Source organism: Triticum aestivum, chromosome 7A, assembly GCF_018294505.1.
Source record: "Triticum aestivum cultivar Chinese Spring chromosome 7A, IWGSC CS RefSeq v2.1, whole genome shotgun sequence".
NCBI classification, from domain to species: domain Eukaryota; kingdom Viridiplantae; phylum Streptophyta; class Magnoliopsida; order Poales; family Poaceae; genus Triticum; species Triticum aestivum.
Genome location: NC_057812.1, coordinates 85,493,750 through 85,518,117, shown reverse-complemented (window position 1 = coordinate 85,518,117; position 24,368 = coordinate 85,493,750). Strand labels below are relative to the sequence as shown.

Here is a 24,368-nt window from a genome sequence, read left to right as displayed (position 1 = left end):
GCGCCGAGGGAAGGGTTGTGGCCCACGTGCCGGGGGATAGGAGGCAGGGGCGAAGTGCTCCTCCAGCTCCTCTGGCCACTAGGAGGGCTCGCCGGGGACGACCGCTTTGGGAGGAGGACGCGAATCCGCTGGAGAAGATCCGCTGGTGGGGGGGCTATGGCCGGCGTGTAGCTTGGGTGGATCCTCCTCGAGGAGCTTGGCCTTGGCGTGGCGGATCTCGGCGTTGAGCACGCGTCGTCGATGGTGGAAGAGGCGGCCGCCCGAGCAAATCAATGAGAAGGGGTCAGAGGTCATGGCCGTGCGAGGCAAATCCCTAGTAAAACGACTCAGCTGCGGGAGGAGCGAACCTAATTTGGCCGGCAGGGACCGCTGCGTGTCCTCGCCATCGAGGATCTAGCCGCCGTCTCGCTCGCACGGCCTGGATCCGCCCGCTGCATCGTGGTCGGAGTGGAGAAGATGGCGAGGTCAGCGGTGGAGCCGGGCGGGCGACTTTGATGAGCGCCAGCACCAGCGCCACGATGAGCCACCCGCAACACCCCTTGGTCCTCGACCCCATCTCTGCCTCCTATCGCATTCGCCACCCGCTCAAGACCTCCTCCGGCTGCTTGCGCGCGCCGGGGAGACGAACAGAGGGGCTTCTGCTCTCGTGGTTGCGTGCGTCCGCGCGGGAGGGGAGGGGAAGAAGGGCATCCAGGTCGTCGGTGGGGATGGGAGGCGTCGAGGGAGATGAGGGGCGGCGGCGGCGTGTGGATCTGGATCGGGGAGAGAAGGTGAGGGGAGGCGGCGGGGCGGGGGAGAGGTGGGTTGGATCGGGGAGAGAAGCGTAGGGTAGGGTAGGATCTGGATCAGTGGGTTGGATGGACGGTGGATGGCTGTATGGATGGACGGATCTCCGCCATGTCATCGATCCGTGCCATAGCTAATTCAACCAATCAGAATTAAGGTTGTGTAAAAAAAATTCTTTTGTTTTGCTTACAGTTTTTATCCTCTTATTCAGGGCAGACATTCAACATATTAACCACTTATAGTTTGTTAAAATCAATCAATATTGTGCACATGTGTGTATCTTAGGATGACAAATAATGTTGATTTGGGGGGTTTCATTTTCATTGCAGAAAGAGCCATTTTCCATTTTTTGAGTGCCCAAAATGGGTTTTTTTGTGAATAACCTAACATGTATTTGTTGCAAAATTGTACCGCATAATTTTTAGAAAATACTAATGCATATTTAACGTACAATTGACAAAATTGTTGGTCGTCAAAAGGGTCTATACACCTCTCGTGAAAAAGACAAATCCCGGCGATTCAGCTGGAAGCGGGTCAAATTTGAACTGCAGCTACCTTATGGTTTGCTCTTTATTTTTTCCAAAAATAATTTCTAAGTACATAAATATCTATTTCATCAGAGAAACATCAAAAGTTTTGCAAGATTCAGCCACTAGCTAGGAACGGTCAAGCCCGTCGTTTTGACCGCATTTTGAAACGGGCATAAAAAATTCAAAAAATTCAAAAAATTGGGAAACCTTCGCATTGTGTCATTATATGTGACCAAGTTTCCAGGACAAATAATAAACTTGTAATACGGCAATTATTTTAAAAAAGTGTTCTCAGAAATGAGCTATCACGCGTGAAGATTCAGGGTTTTCAAGCCAAATGATCAATCTTATGGCCACATTCATGGCATAGTTTGTTCAAATGATCTCATATTGTGCACAAGGGTGCATCTTGGAATTCCAAACAATGTTGCCTAAGGGAGTTTTCATTTTCTTTGCACGGAAAATTCATTTTCCATTTTCCGAGTGCCCAAAATGAGTTTTTTTTGTGAAGGACCTACCATATATTTGTTGCAAAATTGGACCAAATCAATTTTCTAAAATACTAGGCCATATTTAATGCACAATTGACCAAATGGTTGGGTGTCAAAAATTTTGATCCACCTCTGGTGAAAAAGACAAATTCGCGCCGATTTAGTAGGAAGCGGGTCAAATTTGAACTGGAGCTGCCTCATAGTTTGCTCTTTATTTTTTCCAAAAATCATTTCTAGGTACATAAGTATCTATTTAATCAGAGAAACATCAACAGTTTTGCAAGATTCAACCACTAGCTAGAAACGGTCATTCCCGTCGTTTTGACCGCATTTTGAAACGGGCATGAAAAATTCAAAAAAAATCAAAAAATTGGGAAACATTCGCATTGTGTCGTTATATGTGAGCAAGTTTTCAGGAAAAATAATAAACTTGTAATACGGCAATTATTTTAAAAAAAGTGTTCTCAGAAATGAGCTATCACGCGTGAAGATTCAGGGTTTTCAAGACAAATGATCAATCTTATGGCCACATTCATGGCATAGTTTGTTCAAATGATCTCATATTGTGCACAAGGGTGCATCTTGGAATTCCAAACAATGTTGCCTAAGGGAGTTTTCATTTTCTTTGCACGGAAAATTCATTTTCCATTTTCCGAGTGCCCGAAATGAGTTTTTTTGTGAAGGACCTACCATATATTTGTTGCAAAATTGTACCAAATCAATTTTCTAAAATAATAGGCCATATTTAATGCATAATTGACCAAATGGTTGGGTGTCAAAAATTTTGATCCACCTCTGGTGAAAAAGACAAATTCCCGCCAATTCAGTAGGAAGCGGGTTAAATTTGAACTGGAGCTGCCTCATAGTTTGCTCTTATTTTTTCCAAAAATTATTTAGGTACATAAGTATCTATTTAATCAGAGAAACATCAAAAGTTTTGCAAGATTCAACCACTAGCTAGGAACGGTCATTCCCGCCGTTTTGACTGCATTTTGAAGCGGGCATAAAAAATTCAAAAAAATCAAAAAATTGGGAAACCTTCGCATTGTGTCATTAGTTACTAGGAAAAATAACAAACTTTTAATACGGCAATTATTTAAAAAAATGTTTTCAGAAACGAGCTATCACATGTGGAGATCAATGGCTTTCAAGCCAAATGATCAATCTTATGGCCACATTCATGGCATAGTTTGTTCAAATGATCTCATATTATGCACAAGGGTGCATATTGGAATGGCAAATAATGTTGCCTAAGGAAGTTTTCATTTTATTTGGACAAAAAAACCATTTTCCATTTTTCGAGTGCCCAAAAGGAGGTTTTTTTGTGAAGGACCTCCCAAATAATTGTTGCAAAATTGTACCAAATCAATTTTTTAAAATACTAGGACATATTTAATGCACAATTCACAAAATGGTTGGGTGTAAATAGTTTTGATCCACCTCTCGTGAAAAAGACAAATTTCCGCCGATTCAGTTGGAAGCGGGTCAAATTTGAACTGCAGCTACCTCATAGTTTGCTATTTATTTTTTCCAAAAATCATTTCTAGTTACATAAGTACCTATTTAATCATAAATACATGGTTTGGTGGCGATACGTCGAGGTTTGGGCGGTGGCCGAGGGCCCCAACTCTAGAGCGCGTAAACTCGCATGCCCGCCGCGTGGTCACCGCGTGACCGTGGCGTTGCCATGTGTTCTGGGCAGCCTAGGCATGTCTAGTGGGTTGGGCACTCCCCAGGTAGGTGCTAGGAAGAAAATTACAACATAAGATTCTCACGAGGAGACCGATCGATGCTCAAACATGAATTAGCAGCCAAGTGTTTGATTAGCGGTATGGGAAATGTACATGGCTAATGGGCGTGAGTTTTGGCTGAGGATGATCAGTTACTAAGAAGACCATCTTCAAAAAAAATCAGCTCAAAAGGAGGAGCCTAGGTGGTACTTGCTTTGCAAAGTACCACACTGGACATAAATACGAATGTTAAAGCTGGGCTCAAAATAATGAATGGATTGAGCTGGCATTTGGTGGAGGATGGTTATTTGGGCATAGGAAAGCACTGTAGAAAATGGATAGTATTTGGACATGGCAAAGTGGTACTTCCTTCACAAAGTGCTGCTCTGAACAGAATAGGAAAATGAATATTGTTGAAATATTTTTGAACTAGGCAAGGAAGGTTTTTGCAATATTTGATGAAGATATGATCCAAACAATTTATGAGAATTTTTTGGGAATTTTTGGAATAACAGAAATATAGGTTACTTCACAACCTAGGACAAAAATTGACACATGGACATGACGCATAGGCAAAACTGATGAGATGGCGCCTAGTCATCGCAACCCACCACAATTTACAAGGCTATGACCATCTATATTTGTCGTTAACAACTAGAAATAAGGAAGCGGACTAGCGTTGTTTGCTTTATGACCATTTCGTGTAAGGAAATTACGACCTTTCTGACCAAAATGGTCGCAATGGTTTAGGGTTTGGAGCCCCCCGAACAGCTTTTGACCAATTGGTCTCAAATGGTCATAGATCTATGACCAATTCTTCCAGGGTCACTGACAGAAGGTCACTAGTTGACATATTTCTTGTAGTGAAGTGAAAGGCAATTATGATGATATATGATGGACTGACTGAGATGAGAAAAGCTGGTATGAACTCGACCTCTTTTGTTTTTGTAAATATGATTAGTTCATCGTTCCTGATTCAGCCTATTATGAATAAGCATGTTTGCAATGACAAATAGAGATCATAGTTCCTTGTGCCATGCTTGATTAGCTATGAGTCATAATGGTTTACCTTGCGTGCCAACATGCTATTGAGATGGTTATGATGTGGTATGATAGGGTGGTATCCTCCTCTGAATGATTTAAGTGACTTGACTTGGCGCATGTTCATGCATGTAGTTGAAACAAAATCAACATAGCCTTCACGATATTTATGTTCATGGTGGATCATATCCTACTCATGCTTGCATTCGATGTTGATTAATTTTAATGCATGTTCATGACTGTTGTCGCTCTCTAGCTGGTCACTTCCCAGTCTTTTGCTAGCCTTCACCTGTACTAAGCGGGAATACTGCTTGTGCATCCAATCTCTTAAACCACAAAGTTATTCCACATGAGTCCACTATACCTACCTATATACGGTATCTACCTACTGTTCCAAGTAAATTTGTATGTGCTGATACGTCTCCAACGTATCTATAATTTTTGATTGCTCCATGCTATATTATCTACTGTTTTGGACATTATTGGGCTTTATTATCCATGTTTATATTATTTTTGGGACTAACCTATTAACCGGAGGCCCAACCCAGAATTGCTGTTTTTTGCCTATTTTAGGGTTTCAAAGAAAAGGAATATCAAATGGAGTCCAAATGGAATGAAACCTCTGGGAACGTGATTTTCTCAACGAACAAGACCCGGGAGACTTGGACCCTACGTCAAGAAAGAAAAGAGGAGGCCACAAGGTAGGGGGGCGCGCCTGCCTACCCTAGGCATGCCCTCCACCCTCGTAGGCCCCCTGTTGCTCCACCGATGTACTCCTTCCTCCTATATATACCTACATACCCCCAAACGATCAGATACGGAGCCAAAACCCTAATTCCACCGCCGCAACTTTCTGTATCCACGAGATCCCATCTTGGGGCCTGTTCTGGAGCTCCGCCGGAGGGGGCATTGATCACGGAGGGCTTCTACATCAACACCATAGCCCCTCCGATGAAGTCTGGGTAGTTTACCTCAGACCTACGGGTCCATAGTTAGTAGTAGATGGCTTCTTCCCTCTTTTGGATCTCAATACAATGTTCTCTCCCTCTCTTGTGGACAACTATTCGATGTAATCTTATTTTTGCGGTGTGTTTGTTGAGACCGATGAATTGTGGGTTTATGATCAAGTCTATCTATGAACAATATTTGAATCTTCTCTGAATTCTTTTATGTATGATTGGTTATCTTTGCAAGTCTCTTCGAATTATCAGTTTGGTTTGGCCTACTAGATTGATCTTTCTTGCAATGGGAGAAGTGCTTAGCTTTGGGTTCAATCTTGCGGGGTCCTTTCCCAGCGACAGTAGGGGCAGCAAGGCACGTATTGTATTGTTGCCATCGAGGATAACAAGATGGGGTTTTCTTCATATTGCATGAGTCTATCCCTCTACATCATGTCATCTTGCTTAAGGCGTTGCTCTGTTTTTAACTTAATACTCTAGATGCATGATGGATAGCGGTCGATGAGTGGAGTAATAGTAGTAGATGCAGGCAGGAGTCGGTCTACTTGTCTCGGATGTGATGCCTATATACATGATCATACCTAGATATTCTCATAACTATGCTCAATTCTGTCAATTGCTCAATAGTAATTTGTTCACCCACCGTAGAATACTTATGCTCTCGAGTGAAGCCACTAGTGAAACCTATGGCCCCCGGGTCTATCTTCATCATATTAATCTCCTACTACTTAGTTATTTCCTTTGCTATTTACTTTGCCTTTATTTTACTTTGCATCTTTATCACAAAAATACCAAAAATATTATCTTATCATATCTATCAGATCTCACTCTGGTAAGTGGCCTTATAGGGATTGACAACCCCTATTTGCGTTGGTTGCAAGGATTTATTTGTTTTGTGCAGGTACGAGGGACTCGCGCGTAGCCTCCTATTGGATTGATACCTTGGTTCTCAAAAACTGAGGGAAATACTTACGCTACTTTGCTGCATCATCCCGTCCTCTTCGGGGAAAACCAACGGAGTGCTCAAGAGGTAGCAAGAAGGATTTCTGGCGCCGTTGCCGGGGAGGTCTACGCAAAAGTCAAGATACCAAGTACCCATCACATACGCTTATCCCCCGCATTACATTATTTGCCATTTGCCTCTCGTTTTCCTCTCCCCCACTTCACCCTTGCCGTTTTATTCTCCCTCTCTCTCTATCCTCCCTCTCTTTCTCTATTTTCCTCTTTTTGCCTGCTTGCTTTTTGCTTGCTTGTGTGTTAGTTTGCTTGCTTGTCGTTATGGCTAGTCCTTTACCTTCTGCCTTTATGTCTGAAATTAGGGAAAATATTGTCGATAATAATATCATGAAAAATTCTGATGCTCCTACTAAAGAACCCACCATCTTACATACAAAAAATTCTGTGTTGGTAGTGGTAATATTATTGGAAAAGGAGTTATTCAAGATTTCTTTACTTGTGTTGGTGCTTTACCCTCTATGGGTAGTTCTATCCTTCATAGAACTAGTAGTCTTGCGGACGCTATTGCACATGCATCCTTCCATACTAGTAGTCTTGTGTCGGTGCTTTACCCTCTATGGGTAGTTCTATCCTTCATAGAACTAGTAGTCTTGCGAAAGCTTGTAGTTGAACTGGACACACAATTCATGCACATGCATCCTTCCATACAAAGGATTTTTCTGGAATTTTCTAATATTGAGCATTCTTCTGTTAAGCGTGCCGCTACTATCTTTTTGGCTAATGAGTTTAGTTTAATAATAAAAGAGGCCAAAGAAATCTTTGCACATTATAGGGTGGACGCTTGCCGTCCTCTCATAGAGGCTATCCTCTTTGATCAAGAAGAAATAATGCGTTTTCAATCTCTAGACTATGTTGCTTTCAATGAAAAATCTTAGAAAAAGGGTTCCTACCAATGTTTTAGTTGATAGAATTTATGAACTTAATGATGATTTGGCTATTCAAAATAACGAACTAGGATATTCTCTTGAATATAGGCTCACAAAGTTCTGTCAAAAGAATGCTTATAATGATGAATTGGTTGTGCAATATGAAGGACCAAAGGAGGAACCTATACCTCCCAAGGTTGATCTTGGGGACTTTTGTCCCATTAAATTTATCCCTTTTGATTACTTTTGCTTTTCTCAAAGAAAACTTGCTGCCGAACGTAGAGAATATGAAATGAGTTTTAATAATCTATCTTACTATTATGGCAATACCTAAATCTATTCTTGCTTGTTATGCCTAGCTAGGGGCGTTAAACGATAGCGCTTGTTGGGAGGCAACCCAATTTTATTTTTATTCCTTGCTTTTTTATCCTGTTTAGTAATAAATAATTTATCTAGCCTCTGTTATGGTTGTGTTTTTTGTGTTTAATTAGTGTTTGTGCCAAGTAGAACCGTTGGGAAGACTTGGGGAAAGTCTTGTTGAACTTGCTGTAAAAAAATAGAAACTTTAGTGCTCACGGGAACTGCTGTCATTTTTATTTGGAAAGTGATATTTAGTTAATTATTTTTGCAGATGATTAATAGATAAATTCCTCACGTCCAGAAATTTATTTTAGAATTTTTGGGGTCCCATATCTTGCTCTAGCTACAGATTACTACAGACTGTTCTGTTTTTGACAGATTCTGTTTTTCGTGTGTTGTTTGCTTATTTTGATGAATCTATGGCTAGTAAAATAGTTTATAAACCATAGAGAAGTTGGAATACAGTAGGTATAACACCAATATAAATAAAGAATGATTTCATTACAGTACCTTGAAGTGGTCTTTTATTTTCTTTCGCTAACGGAGCTCACAAGATTTTCTACTTTAAGTTTTGTGTTGTGAAGTTTTCAAGTTTTGGGTAAAGATTTGATGGATTATGGAACAAGGAGTGGCAAGAGCCTAAGATTGGGGATGCCTATGTCACCCCCAAGATAATCTAAGGACACCTAAAAGCCAAAGCTTGGGGATGCCCCGGAAGGCATCCCCTCTTTCGTCTACTTCTATCGGTAACTTTACTTGGAGCTATATTTTTATTCGCCACATGATATGTGTTTTGCTTGGAGCGTCTTGTATTATTTGAGTCTTTGCTTTTTAGTTTACCACAATCATCCTTGCTTTACACACCTTTTGAGAGAGCTATACATGATTTGGAATTTGTTAGAATACTCTATGTGCTTCACTTATATCTTTTGAGTTATATAGTTTTGCTCTAGTACTTCACTTATATCTTTTAGAGCACGGTGGTGGATTTGTTTTATAGAAACTATTGATCTCTCATGCTTCACTTAGATTATTTTGAGAGTCTTAATAGCATGGTAATTTGCTTAAAATCCTAATATGCTATATATTCAAAGTTAGTAAAAATTTCTTAAGAGTGTTTTGAATACTAAGAGAAGTTTGATGTTTGATGATTGTTTTGAGATATGGAGGTAATAATATCAAAGTCGTGCTAGTTGAGTAGTTGTGAAATTGAGAAATACTTTTGTTGAAGCTTGCAAGTCCCGTAGCATGCACGTATGGTAAACGTTATGCAACAAATTTGAAACATGAGGTGTTATTTGATTGTCTTCCTTATGAGTGCACAAGCGATGGTCTTTTCCTACCAATCTATCCCCCTAGGAGCATGCGCGTAGTACCGAGGTTTTTGATGACTTGTAGATTTTTGGAATAAGTATGTGAGTTCTTTATGACTAATGTTGAGTCCATGGATTATACGCACTCTCACCCTTCCATCCTTGCTAGCCTCTTCGGTACCGTGCATTGCCCTTTCTCACATTGAGAGTTGGCGCAAACTTCGCCGGTGCATCCAAACCCCGTAATATGATACGCTCTTTCACGCATAAACCTCCTTATATCTTCCTCAAAACAGCCACCATACCTACCTATTATGGCATTTCCATAGCCATTCCGAGATATATTGCCATGCAACTTTCCATCATTCCGTTCATCATGACACATTCATTATTCTCACATTGCTTAGCGTGATCATGTAGTTTACATAGTATTTGTGGCAAAGCCACCATTCATAATTCTTTCATACATGTCACTCTTGGTCCATTGCATATCCCGGTACACCGCCGGAGGCATTCATATAGAGTCATCTTTTGTTCTAGTATCGAGTTGTAATCATTGAGTTGTAAATAAATAGAAGTGTGATGATCATCATTTTCTAGAGCATTGTCCCAAGTGAGGAATTATAAAAAAGGAAGAAAGGCCATAAAAAAGAGAAGGCCCCAAAAAAGAGAAAGGCCATAAAAAAAAGAGAAGGCCCCAAAAAAGGAAAAAATGAGAGAAAAAGAGAGAAGGGACAATGTTACTATCCTTTGCCACACTTGTGCTTCAAAGTAGCACCTTAATCATCATGTCAAAGTGTCTCTTGTTTTGTCACTTTCATATACTAGTGGGAATTTTTCATTATAGAACTTGGCTTGTATATTCCAACAATGGGCCTCCTCAAGTGCCCTAGGTCTTCGTGAGCAAGCAAGTTGGATGCACACCCACTAGTTTCTTTTGTTGAGCTTTCATACATTTATAGCTCTAGTGCATCCGTTGCATGGCAATCCCTACTCCTTGCATTAACATCAATCGGTGGGCATCTCCATAGCCCATTGATTATCCTCATTGATGTGAGACTTTCTCCTTTTTTGTCTTCTCCACATAACCCCCCTCATTATTTTCTATTCCACCCATAGTGCTATGTCCATGGCTCGCGCTCATATATTGCGTGAAAGTTTATAGGTTCGAGATTACTAAAGTATGAAACAATTGCTTGGCTTGTCATCGGGGTTGTGCATGATGAGAGCATTCTTGTGTGACGAAAATGAAACATGACTAAACTATATGATTTTGTAGGGATGAACTTTCTTTGGCCATGTTATTTTGAGAAGACATAATTGCTTAGTTAGTATGCTTGAAGTATTATTATTTTTATGTCAATATGAACTTTTGTCTTGAATCTTTCGGATTTGAATATTCACACCACAATAGAGAAGAATTACACTAAAATTATGCCAAGTAGCACTCCACATCAAAAATTCTGTTTTTATCATTTACCTACTCGAGGACGAGTAGGAATTAAGCTTGGGGATGCTTGATACATCTCCAACGTATCTATAATTTTTGATTGCTCCATGCTATATTATCTACTATTTTGGACATTATTGGGCTTTATTATCCACTTTTATATTATTTTTGGGACTAACCTATTAACCGGAGGCCCAGCCTAGAATTGCTATTTTTTTGCCTATTTTAGGGTTTCAAAGAAAAGGAATATCGAACGGAGTCCAAACGGAATGAAACCTTCGGGGACATGATTTTCTCAACGAACAAGACCCGGGAGACTTGGACCCTACATCAAGAAAGAAAAGAGGAGGCCACGAGGTAGGGGGCGCGCCTACCTACCCCAGGCGCACCCTCCACCCTCGTGCGCCTCCTGTTGCTCCATCGACGTACTCCTTCCTCCTATATATACCTATGTACCCCCAAACGATCAGATACGGAGCCAAAACCCTAATTCCACCGCTGCAACTTTTTGTATCCACGAGATCCCATCTTGGGGCCTGTTCCGAAGCTCCGCCGGAGGGGGCATCGATCACGGAATGCTTCTACATCAACACCATAGCCCCTCCGATGAATTGTGAGTAGTTTACCTCAGACCTACGGGTCCATAATTAGTAGCTAGATGGCTTCTTCTCTCCTTTTGGATCTCAATACAATGTTCTCCCCCTCTCTTGTGGAGAACTATTCGATGTAATCTTCTTTTTGCGGTGTGTTTGTTGAGACTGATGAATTGTGGGTTTATGATCAAGTCTATCTATGAACAATATTTGAATCCTCTCTGAATTCTTTTATGTATGATTGGTTATCTTTGCAAGTCTCTTCGAATTATCAGTTTGGTTTGGCCTACTAGATTGATCTTTCTTGCAATGGGAGAAGTGCTTATCTTTGGGTTCAATCTTGTGGTGTCCTTTCCCAGTGACAGTAGGGGCAGCAAGGCACGTATTGTATTGTTGCCATCGAGGATAACAAGATGGGGTTTTATTCATATTGCATGAGTCTATCCCTCTACATCATGTCATCTTGCTTAAGGCATTACTCTGTTTTTAACTTAATACTCTAGATGCATGCTGGATAGCGGTCGATGAGTGGAGTAATAGTAGTAGATGCAGGCAGGAGTCGGTCTACTTGTCTCGGATGTGATGCCTATATACATGATCATACCAAGATATTCTCATAACTATGCTCAATTCTGTCAATTGCTCAACAGTAATTTGTTCACCCACCGTAGAATACTTATGCTCTCGAGAGAAGCCACTAGTGAAACCTATGGCCCCCGGGTCTATCTTCATCATATTAATCTCCTACTACTTAGTTATTTCCTTTTTTATTTACTTTGCCTTTATTTTACTTTGCATCTTTATCACAAAAATACCAAAAATATTATCTTATCATATCTATCAGATCTCACTCTGGTAAGTGGCCTTATAGGGATTGACAACCCCTATTTGCGTTGGTTGTGAGGATTTATTTGTTTTGTGCAGGTACGAGGGACTCGTGCGTAGCCTCCTACTGGATTGATACCTTGGTTCTCAAAAACTGAGGGAAATACTTACGCTACTTTGCTGCATCATCCCTTCCTCTTCGGGGAAAACCAACGCAGTGCTCAAGAGGTAGCATGTGCCAAACTCTAAACCTTCAAATAAATATCCTGTTTTGTATGCTCGAATAGCTCATGTATCAACTAGGGTTGTCTGTATCTTCCATGTTAGGCGGGTTATTCTCAAGAGGAGTGGACTCCGCTCCTCACTCATGAGATAAATGGCTGGTCACTGGGATGCCCAGTCCCATGCTTTATGCAAACTAAATCAAAATAATTGCAAACAAAACTCCCCCTGGGACTCTTGTTAGTTGGAGGCACTCGTTGTTTCGAGCAAGTCATGGATTTATGCTTGTTGGTGGAAAGGGGGAGTATAAACTTTACCATTCTGTTTGGGAACCGCCTATAATGTGTGTAGCATGGAAGATATCGCCATCTCTTGGTTGTTATGTTGACAATGAAAGTATACCGCTCAAAATATTATTCACCTCTATTTCAAAACCGAGCTCTGGCACGTCTACAAAACCCCGCTTCCCTCTGCGAAGGGCCTATCTATTTACTTTTATGTTGATTCATCATCCTCTTATTAAAAAGCGCCAGTTGGAGAGCACCGCTGTCATTTGCATTCATTACCGTTAATTTAAATTGAGTATGACTTGACCGGATCTCTTTTTCCATGAATTACAATGTCTAGTCGGTCCTTGGTCTTTAAAGGTGCTCCGCATGTATGTTTTGCGGTCTCAGAAAGGGCTAGCGAGATACCATCTTGTTATATCATATTATGATTGTTTTGAGAAAGTGTTGTCATCCGAGATTTATTATTATTGCTCGCTAGTTGATTATGCCATTGATATGAGTAAAACTTGAGACCTAAGCGTCATTGCGAATGTGGTTAGTTATAATCTTTGCTGAAAACTTGAATGCTGGCTTTACATATTTACAACAACAAGAGCAAACAGAGTTTGTAAAAGTTTTTCTTTATCACTTTCAGTTTGTCAACTGAATTGCTCGAGGACAAGCAAAGGTTTAAGCTTTAGGGAGTTGATACGTCTCCGTCGTATATACTTTTCCAAACACTTTTGCCCTTATTTTGGACTCTAACTTGCATGATTTGAATGGAACTAACCCGGACTGACGATGTTTTCAGCAGAATTACCATGGTGTTATTTATGTGCAGAAACAAACGTTCTCAGAATGACCTAAAACTTCACGGAGCAACTTTTTGGAAAATATAAAAAATACCTGCAAAATGTGAAGGCCAGGGGTCCCACCACTTGTCCACGAGGGTGGGGGCGCGCCCCCTACCTCATGGGCCCCCTGCTGCCTCTCCGACTCCAACTCCAACTCTATATATTGTGTTTCGGGGAGAAAAAACCAGAGAGAAGAATTCATCGCGTTTTACGATACGGAGCCGCCGCCAAGCCCTAAAACCTCCCGGGAGGGCTGATCTGGAGTCCGTTCGGGGCTCCGGAGAGGGGAATCCATTGCCATCGTCATCATCAACCATCCTCTGTCACCAATTTCATGATGCTCACCGCCGTGCGTGAGTAATTCCATCGTAGGCTTGCTGGACGATGATGGGTTGGATGAGATCTATCATGTAATCGAGTTGGTTTTGTTAGGGTTTGATCCCTAGTATTCACTATGTTCTGAGATTGATGTTGTTATGACTTTGCTATGCTTAATGCTTGTCACTAGGGCCCGAGTGCCATGATTTCAGATCTGAACCTATTATGTTTTCATCAATATATGAGTGTTCTTGATCCTATCTTGCAAGTCTATAGTCACCTATTATGTGTTATAATCCGTTAACCCCGAAGTGACAATAATCGGGATACTTACCGGTGATGACCATAGTTTGAGGAGTTCATGTATTCACTATGTGTTAATGCTTTGTTCCGGTTCTCTATTAAAAGGAGGCCTTAATATCCCTTAGTTTCCGTAAGGACCCCGCTGCCACAGGAGGGTAGGACAAAGGATGTCATGCAAGTTCTTTTCCATAAGCACGTATGACTATATTTGGAATACATGCCTACATTATATCAATGTACTGGAGCTAGTTTTGTGTCACCCTAGGTTATGACTGTTACATGATGAACCGCATCCGGCATAATTCTCCATCACTGATCCATTGCCTACGAGCTTTCCATATATTGTTCTTCGCACAATTACTTTCCCTTTGCTATTGATATCATCACTACAAAATACCAAAAACATTACTTTTACTACTATTACCTTTTATTACCGTTACCACTACTATCATATTACTTTGCTACTAAATACTTTGCTGCAGATACTAAGTTTTCAGGTGTGGTTGAATTGACAACTCAACTGCTAATACTTGAGAGTATTCTTTGGCTCCACTTGTGTCGAATCAATAAATTTGGGTTGAATACTTTACCCTCGAAAAATGTTGCGATCCCCTATACTTGTGGGTTATCATGGGGCGGATGCTATAAGGACTGCATCCAAAACAGTCGAGCCGCCGATGCATGGTGTTGCGTGGATTCCTCCGACCAGGGGTGATGTAAAGGGTAATGTTGGTGGAGCATTATCTGTGGAGCAAGGGAAGTGCTCGTCTGTAGCATTTTTCCATAGGGAAGATGGGAAATTCTTGGGCGCCTCTGTTCTGGTCATGGGAAATTATATGTGTGGTGTTCTCCCTCAAACTTATCTAAAAACTATTAGTATACTCTTTAGATTTTACAGTTGAGCGACTCATTCCAGCCTTTGTCGCGATTTGTAGTTAAGCTTGAGAGAGAACATGACAGAAATAAAAAAAAGGTTAGAATAATAAGGTTGCTTTGTGGAGTTCAATTAGCTTTGTATGTTGATCCTATTGAGAACTACAATGGCAAGTAACGTGTTTGAGAACAGTGTTTGCTTGGAAAAGGGAGAATATGCATAGGTTCACAAAAAAAACCTCCATATGAATCCTTGACTCCTTTGAACCCAGCTTAAAAAACAATTGATAGTATAAAAGAATCAAAACAATTTCACATGTTTATATATGTGTATGTGTGTGAAATTAAATTTCTGTTCTCTTCAAGCTTACACTAGTTCTTCTGTATAAAAAATGATGGAAAATTCAAATGAACAACATCATCATACACAACTTTCGAATATAGATACTCATGCATGTTATGAATGGTATGATACTGATACAAAGTAAGAAGAAGCCACCCCCACCCCCCCAACACACACACACACTATCCATCCGGAATCTGAAGATCAAAAAGGGGAAATTTGACCAGACGACACAAACAATGTAATAGAGTGGTGGAGAGGATTCGAGAAATAAACTACATGTTGGTAACTCAAACATGTTAGACATATTTATCTAGTTATTACAACTAAACTTGGTATTATTGCACTTTGGAAAACTCAATGAAGTTATTTGTTAGGTTTATACACTCTAGAACACTCTACCAAGTTAATATAAGGTCACAATTGATAAGGATTAACACAATAAATAAGGATACATATACAGACCATATTACTACAATAAAAATGCATTAATTAATTTGTGAAGTAATGTGGTACTTTTGGTTTGCTTACATGGGTAAAATTTCTTATAACAAAGTATTTTTCTTGAAAAAAATCCCACTAAACTAAAAGACATGGTTTCCGACAAATATAGTTACAGTTTAGCTCAAGAAATTTATTTAAGTGGGTAATGCTATAATCATACGACGAACATGTATATATTATTGTACATAGTACGATTGCATTATTAATTCTAATATTTATACCTAAATATTATTGAAGACATATATCAAAGAAATTTTTGAAATATATTTAGTGAGCATTAATTTACAGAAAAATTAAAAAGTTTAGTATAAATATGTGTTAATATTTATTTTTATATTAATTTTACTTAACAAAACCAAAAATATTTTGCTTGTTTTGAGTAGATGCATTAATTTTTATTTCTACAGCTTCACTCATTTGTCAGTAATTTGTTTGTGATCGGTGCTGATTGTGAAGATCATATATTTGAGTATTTTAGTACATCATATAAATATGAGAAAAATGCAAATGTAATTAAATTTCATCAATTCCCAGTGTAACAAAACATAAATAACCAAATGTATTTAAATAATTTTATGCATTTGGTTGCGGTTTTGGAATATTTAAATTTTATATGTTGAATTCAGAAAACATGTATTGTCTTCCAAACGTTTTAGTAATACTTGGCAGATTTATTTTCAGTAATTCATGAGTTTAACGTAAATTTTAGAATATAAGTGGTATCATAGATAGCTTCAAGATCTGCTGAATTTAAATGGCACTTATGTAAGAATGACCAAATTGCTTGATTTTTTTTAAAGTGTGATTACTAATCCATTGCCATACAAATATATTAGAATTATGTAATTCAATATTTTAACTGGACATGCTAAAACAGTTGGATATATTCAAAATATGTATTATGGAATATTTAGATGGATAAAATTACATATATATAATATTAGTTTAATTATGAAAAAGATGACTGTCGTCCAGATCATAAAATTCAAAATTTGTTCATCAAATTCAAAACTTATTTATCAAATACAAAAAAAAGTCATCATATTTTTCGAAAATTCCATGAATTTCACAAATTGTTCATCAAACTCAAACATTTTTCACCAATTCAAAGTTTCTTCATCAAATTGAAAAAAATTCATTTAATTCAATTTTTTCATTGAATACAAAATGTTCCTTTTTAGAAATTCATAAAAAAAATCTGAATTGACAAACATTTAATGAAATTCATGAACATTGTTTTGAAGTTGGAACCTTTGTTTTCAAATTTATGAAAAAAATTTAAATTCGTAAAAATGGTATTTTCTAAGTTCATGATTGTTTTTAGAAATCCCAAATTTGATTTAAAGAAGCAAGAAACAAAATAAAAAATAAAAAAGGGTTGCCCCGCCCCACACATGGGTCGGCCCAAAAGGGTGCACGAGGGACTGGGTGCGTGTGTGTTTCAGCTATTTCCACCGCGCGGGTTGTCAAATCAGAGGTCCCCTACTTTTTTTTTTAAGGAAGGAGGTCCCCTACTTATCTGATACTCGTCACTTTGACTGCACGCCTCCTACTCCCATCCTCCACTCCCGCTCGTCAACGCACAACATTGCATCTTCATTGGTGAATAACTCAATAAGTTGTTGGTTTCATTGTGTTTTCTGTATGGTTCCCGTGGTTTCTGAATTTCGGCAGACTTCAGTTGCATATTGTATTTGCATCATATTTTTATGTATTCGTGTTCATCCTTGATATTTCATATTCGTTTGTGCTTCTGATAAAAATCATTAAAAGAAATGTGGCAGCACTCGCTTCTGTTCGTTTCAAATCTGTTTTTGCCTCTACTTTTTTTTTTAATATATTGTGGACTGAATTTTTTGTGATCGGGCAAATGTAAAAACTATAAACATCCGCCTCTTTTTTTATTATGATCAGGTGCTATGAAGACCACACTTTAATTAGTTCATATTCCTATGCATTTGAACTGAGGGAGGCCAGACCTAGACGAACTTTGAGAGGATGCGGTTGGATGAATGACTCTCTTATCCGTGTCTATGAACGAATATTGTGTCCATTCTGACGGTTGGCGTTGCCCTAAACATACTCTACAAAACTATGCGTCTGGACTGTTCAAGAAGGTGGATGCCGTACAACCACAGAGTTGCACCACAATTAATTTTCGGTAATTTGTGAGATCAGGTTGGCGATATTTAAGTTCCAAGGCCGAGATGTGCATGCTGGAAGACTGGGAACAGAGGTTTCAGTGTTTCCTATTGGATCTTTTTACTGTTTTTTATTCCTTGAAATTGATTGTTAGAGCAATGGACGATGCTAGAGTCTCACTTAGACGTTTCCATCTCCAACCATGCACCAACATGTGAGACAGGGACACGAACCCAACCGGAGATTCATGGGTTGATTTGCTCACACGCCGGCACTAGCGTGGGTTGATTTGCTCACATCCAGTATGTTTGACTCGAGAGGAGCAAACGGGGTTAGATCACCTGATCCACCCTACTATCAATGCGTCATGTCATCCCAGCTCGTGCCCACGCTGCAAGTTGGAAAGATACAAAATGTTATGTACTAACATAACATTGCTAGTAGCTCATGAGTTAGCTAGTTTCTTTTGTAGGAACATGTGCATGTGCACGGCAGTCGTATTGTGCTTCTCATTTTTCTTTTTAGAATGTGGTTAAGCAAATTGTAAACAGGAAACAAATTGGTTTGAGAATGGGATTGTGCGTACGGACGGGTTTCATCAACACTCTTGTCAGGAACTCACTTGATCTAACTCAACTTAATTAGTACTCCCTCACGCTCTTATATTTCTTTACGGAGGGAGTACCTAGAGGGGAAAGTAGAGTACTATAGATCACCTTAGCAGCTTGGGTTACAATCCAGTTACAAAACATGATCCCGATTGAAAGAGAAATGGGGCTTTATAGCCATTACACTTGGGGAGCGGTTGACAAGCAAACTGAAAAAGGAAGAAGTCATTGTTGGGCGTTGACAGCGACGCACGACAGTCTGAGAGACGTCCAATCCTTGATCAATGGCTGAGAGAGAGAACATTTCATCGAACCAGTATCTTGCTTGCAGAGCCGTCGGATGGGAGATGCACGCCAACCACCTCATCGAAGACGCGGCAACAATAGAAGTGTCAAACAATCTTCAGATATTTCAGACAAGTTCCTGGTAACTCTTGTCCAGTAGTACATGCTGAAGAACACTCTTGTTCTTTTCAAAGAAAGAACACTTGTTCAGTACACTTCAATCCAAGCACAGGTACCTGGGGGGAAGATATCACGTGATACCAAACATTACATGATACCATGGTACCCATGTTTGAAAACTTAAATTTTGATGTCTCAAAAACTTCTGAAAAATTTTGTGAATGTTCACAAGACCTACGTCTACAATCCCTAAAAAAATTCAGATTGAAAATCGAAATAACAAATCCACAGGTGAACGGTGTCATGTTTGCATTTGTCTTCTTGTGACACTATTCATGCTGGATTTGTCCTTTTCATTTCTCAATGTGTATTTCGAATTCGAATCTGAACTTTTTAGGGATAGTAGACATATGTCTTCTGAACATTCACAAAAAATTTCAGAATTTTTGCAACATGTAAATTTCAATATTGTGATATCGACATGATACCATGATCGTGTTAACTAAAGTCAAAGCAATAATCGAGGTAACCATGTGATATGACAGCAGCCAGCAAGTCTTAAACTCTTCACGTGAACAGCTCAACAACCGAGCAAACCTTGACTCTTTCAGCTCAAAGCAATAATCGATCTACCTCGGACAAGGCTAGGCGCAAATGACGCTTTATACTGATTGAAATACAGTACTTCCATCCGTTCGACACTGTAGTGCCTATACATTTGTGAACAGACGGAGCACTCATCTCACCGCAAAGAGAAGGTGGAGATTTCTCGCAGCTGATATGCCTATCAGATTTGCATCCTTCTAATAAAAGAAAATTAATTAAAGTTGTAGCATTTCTTTTTCGAAACGGAGGGGATAACTTTGTCTCATTCCGGTAATTAAGAAGAGAGTTTACGAACAAGTACAAAAACGACCACTAAGATGCGGTCGAGTTACAACGGTGCTGCTCTCGCGGCATCAAAGATGTAAGATGCTTTGCACGTGCCAAAACCAAACCTCATAGAGCGACCTCGGACTTAACCTTGATAACAATGGTGCTCGGCATCGATGAGACGTTCATAAAGACCCGAGCATTTCCCTCTCACCGATGAGACATTCCTAAAGTTGGGCGCCAGCCTTCTCTCTAAATCATTCCTAAAGAAGTTGTGGCATCTCATTATGAAGTCAACACTACTCAATCCAAATGAATACCAACCTCCTAAATAATTACTCCCTCCGTCCAAAAATACATGTGAAGAAATGGTTAAAAATGGATGTATCTAGAACTAAAATATGTCTACGTATATCCATTTCGGCGGAGTGATATAAGGGAGCACGTATTTGTTGTTACATCTGAGTGTGTTAACTAAAAGTTGGTTAAGCAAATTGTAAATAGGCACAAGTTGATCTAATTGATGATGAGAACTGATGGTGGCGGATGGACCTAGTTCGAGACACCTTTATTCCTACTGATGCAGCAGCTATACTGAACATTCCATTCTAATCAGGAGGTGGAGCATATTTCTTGGCTTGGGCTTTCGAGAAGTCCGGCATCTACACTGTAAAATCAGCGTACAGTGCTTTCATGATTCAAAAAAAGCGTGTTGCTCTAGAAGAAGGGCCGGCTACAGGAACCTCAAATGCAAATGAACAGATGTGGAATCCCTTGTGAAAGCTCAATGTAGTACCCAAGATTCATGTTTTTTGGTGGAGAGTAATTCAGGGAATTCTACCAGATGAGAAAACACTACACCGGCGACATATCCGTGATATTAGTCGTTGCAAACTCTATTTGGCAACGGAAGAGGACCTAATGCATGTGCTAAAAAATAGTCCGCATGCCAAGGGTTTTTGGGATGAAGCTCATCGGTGGTTTGATTTCAAGTTACCTCGACTACATCCCGAGACATGGGCATGAGACATTCTCTGTGACCCAATGCTCACTGATCAGGTCCGAGCGAAGATAGTGTCAGTTATGTGGATCATTTGGCATTCACGTAATAAACAGACACATGATGAAGAAGGACCCAACCCGGCAAATGCGCTCAAGATCATCCGTGAGAACCTGGCCCTGTGGAACTACCAAAGGAGAAGGCCTTGGCTCTTCCCGGGTATGGGTGACGCCCTCCTGGTGGTGCTTGTGTGAAAATAAATACCGACGTTGGCATTGACAATGGTCTGGAGAGAGGAGAGGCGGGCGGTGTTACGGATCCTCTGATTGCTGAAGCACTCTCTTTGCGTGACGGTGTGATATATGCTACACTTCTAGGTCTGCAAGACGTCGTGATGGAGATGGATTGCCTGGAGGTGGTGGACCTCTGAAACACTCCCCACAAATTCTTATGGAAATCGGGAGCTGTCTGTTAGTTTTAAATCTTTTAGTACTCCCTCCGTTCCAAAATTCTTGTCTTAGATTTGTCTAGATACGGATGTATCTAACACTAAACCATGACTAGATACATCCGTATGTAGATAAATCTAAGACAAGAATTTTGGACGGAGGGAGTATTTAACATGTTTCTAGATTTTCCAACCTTCCAGCTCATCTTTGTGTCAAGCGAGCCTGTTCGCTGCAAGTGACCGAGACTTGGACAGATGATGTACTCCCTCTATTCTTATATAGTCCGCATATTAGTTTTGGTCGAAGTCAAGCTTTGTAAGTTTTGACTAAGTTTATAAACAAAAATATTAATATATACAATAAAAAATCAATACCACTAGATTCATTATTGAATGTACTTTCACATCATTTAGATTTGTTATGGTAAATATTTATATATTTTTCTATAAACTTGGTCAAACTTTGCAAAGTTTGACTTCGGTCAAACCTAATATGCAGACTAAATAAAAACAGAGGGAGTACCTCCTTTCCTGGTCAGTAGCCTTATGGTGGACTGTGCCATGTGTGCTTTTGTTGAATAAAGAACCCAAATCCCAACGCAAATAAAAGGCACAAGTTGATCTCAGAGAATGGTAATTATCGTACGGTAGCCTAAAATAATGGGTTTCACCAACACTCTTGTCCAGTACTCAGTACACTTCAATCCAAGCACACCTAGTACTCGGTGTTGTTAGATCTGAACTTATTTTAAGCGAAATCAAAGCAATAATTTAGGTGACCATGTGATGTAACATCAGCCATTCAGTTCAGCCAAAAAGTCATAAACTCCTCACATGAGCAGCTCAGCAACCGAACAAACCTTGACTCTTCCATTGGAGGAAGCTTCTCCTTCCAACCTACTCTTACTCAGACTTTGACATTTGAGGAGGCCTTTGTCATCCAGCGATCGATCGACTTCTAGATCACTGGCCACATGCATCATGCATGCCAGTCAGTCATCTACTTGTGGAAAGACAAATGTCTGCGCAACAACACAAGGCTATCGCCGTCGACGAAACCGTCCACGAACCCCTGTGCATCGCCGTCAGAAGATGGAAATCTTCAGCCCAAAGGGGTAAAATTCGGTCAAATTTATTGTGCCTGCCAGACGTCGCAAATGATTTGTTCAACGGATTCGACGGGGGCGCCGCATTTGGACATGTTTTCCAAGCGAGCGAGCAGGGGGGCGAAATGGAATGTTTTGATTTGCGCAGGTGGGTCGTCGTCGGCGGCGGCGGCCGCCATTGTCGCAAGCAAACAAGAAGAAATCTTCTGATAGGAGTACCAATATTAATCGTTTGTCTGGAGAAATCTTTATACGAATTGCAGAAGATAGATATAGAGTACAGAAGGCGAGCAGGAAAGACAAAATGGGGAGTAATTAATTAATTCTTGTTCTTGGCGTCTATGGCGGAGCGGCGGAGACGGGTTCTGTGGTTCACTTGGCGCGGCGGCAGAGGGTGATGCCGTCGCCGACGGGGAGCTGGCAGATCTCGACGCGCTGGTCGGCGGCGAGGGCCTTGTTGAGGTCGAGGACGAAGTCGCGGTAGTAGCGGATGTACTTGCGCATGGGGGCGTCGGCGGGGAGCACGACGGAGCCGTTCCAGAGCGTGTTGTCGTAGCCGAGGAGGCCGCCGAGCTTGACGAGCTTCATGAGGCGCTCGTGGTAGTTGAGGTAGTTGTCCTTGTCGGCGTCCACGAAGACGAAGTCGAAGGTGCCGTGGTTGGCCTCGTCCTCCAGCAGCGCGTCCAGCACCGGCAGCGCCGGGCCCTCGCGGAAGTCGATCTTGTGCGCCACGCCGGCCTTCTCGATGCACGGCAGCCCCAGCTCGTAGTTCTCGCGGTTGATGTCCATGGCCAAGATCTGTTTCATTCCGGTTTCAGTTTCTTGGTGAATTGGGAGCGGTGGATCTGGGAGCGGAGAAGTGAGGGAGCTTACGGTGCCGTCGTCGGGGATGGCGAGCGCGGTGGCGAGGAGGGAGTAGCCGGTGTAGACGCCGATCTCCATGGTCTTCTTGGCGCCGATGAGCTTGAGCAGCATGTTGAGGAACTGGCCCTCGTCCGCCGACGTCGTCATCAGGTTCCTGCGCGCACGCACGCGCAAACAAACGAGATCCTGATCAGAAGATGTCACGCCAGATCCGGCCGAGGTGAGACGAAGGCAGATGAGGAAGAAAGAGGTCCGTACCATGGGTGGTTGGCGGTGATCTCGCGGAGCTCCTTCATGCACTCGTGCTCGCGCGGGTACACGCTCGTCTCCAGGATGTACTGCGCACAATCAGACCAAACCGCATCAGAAATCGCAAGATCAAACCGTATCAGAAACCGCGAGATCTGGCCAGCTCGCCGGAGACGGATGGAGCGAAAGAAGCGAAATTTTGTTGTGCGGTGGCAGCAAGTACCTGGTAGAGGGCGTCGCTCTGGAGCAGGCTCTTGTGGCCGACCTCGGAGTGGCGCGTGACCTGCTCGGAACCGTTGGCGGGCTGGTCCTTGGGCGCCGCGGCCGTGGCGTCGGCTGCCGTGGTGGCCATTGCTGGTGCTTGGTCCGAGGAAGGGAAGGGGCCGAGATCTGGGCTGCGCGTGCAGAGGTGGTTGGTTGGGTGGGTGATTGGATTGACGAGGTTGCCGGGAAGAGACTCGACGCGCGGGTTATATAGCAGCGCTGGCGGGCGCGCGGCAGCGGGAGGGGGAGAGGGGAGGGAGGAGCCAGGAAGGGAGGAGGAGGAGGAGGAACACTCGAGTGGTGCGGGGCGGAGACCGAGCGAGTGGTAGGGGGAGGGGGAGGGGTTGGTGGGAGAGAGACGGGTGGCGCGTCGGCCGTCGGCGAACGGGAGGGAGCGGTGGAGCGAAGCCCCGAATCGGTGCGGTGCGGCGGGGCTCGGCGACCTGTGCTTGTTGCGTGCATCGTTCAACCGTCGTGGGCAGGGTGGGTGCGGAAGGTCGTCGCTTTCTCGAGTGGAAAACACAGCCACGCAGGCACAACAGGCGTGCGGAAGGTCGTGGTTTGATGACCTCCGTCTGGACAAGGGACTTTTTGACTTGCAGGGGGTCCTCAAGGTAGTATTAGGATAGCAGTGGATAGATGCTAGAATAAAGTAAAACATTGACGATGTGTGTGCAAACACACGTGTGATTGTAACACACGGAAAATGGAGAAACCATATTTTATATATATATATATATATATATATATATATATATATAT

General features: G+C 41.5%; 1 protein-coding gene across 2 annotated transcripts; it reads right to left on the bottom strand.

Annotated features, from left to right (window-relative positions):
* Positions 1–22,460: 22,460 nt before the first annotated feature.
* On the bottom strand, positions 22,461–23,914 carry LOC123150226 (caffeoyl-CoA O-methyltransferase 1). 2 transcript variants are annotated; one of them, XM_044570061.1, is made up of 4 exons: positions 23,566–23,913; positions 23,352–23,431; positions 23,103–23,247; positions 22,461–23,027 (listed from the first exon to the last, which is right to left on the bottom strand). In XM_044570061.1, the coding sequence occupies exons 1-4, from the start codon at positions 23,692–23,694 to the stop codon at positions 22,602–22,604; spliced, it is 780 nt and encodes a 259-aa protein (XP_044425996.1). In that variant the 5' UTR covers positions 23,695–23,913; the 3' UTR covers positions 22,461–22,601. The 2 variants fall into 2 exon arrangements, with proteins under 2 accessions (XP_044425996.1, XP_044425995.1); XM_044570060.1 differs by having other exon boundaries at positions 22,461–23,247; positions 23,566–23,914.
* Between the last annotated feature and the right edge of the window lie 454 nt (positions 23,915–24,368).

What these genes read in the sequence shown, in the direction of transcription:
- LOC123150226 (XM_044570060.1), bottom strand. Translation starts at nt 23,694, where the DNA reads ATGGCCACCACGGCAGCCGACGCCACGGCCGCGGCGCCCAAGGACCAG. An exon ending in AGAGCGACGCCCTCTACCAG is followed by an intron (nt 23,432 to 23,565) that starts GTACTTGCTGCC and finishes GATTGTGCGCAG; the next exon opens with TACATCCTGGAGACGAGCGT. An exon ending in ATCACCGCCAACCACCCATG is followed by an intron (nt 23,248 to 23,351) that starts GTACGGACCTCT and finishes GCGTGCGCGCAG; the next exon opens with GAACCTGATGACGACGTCGG.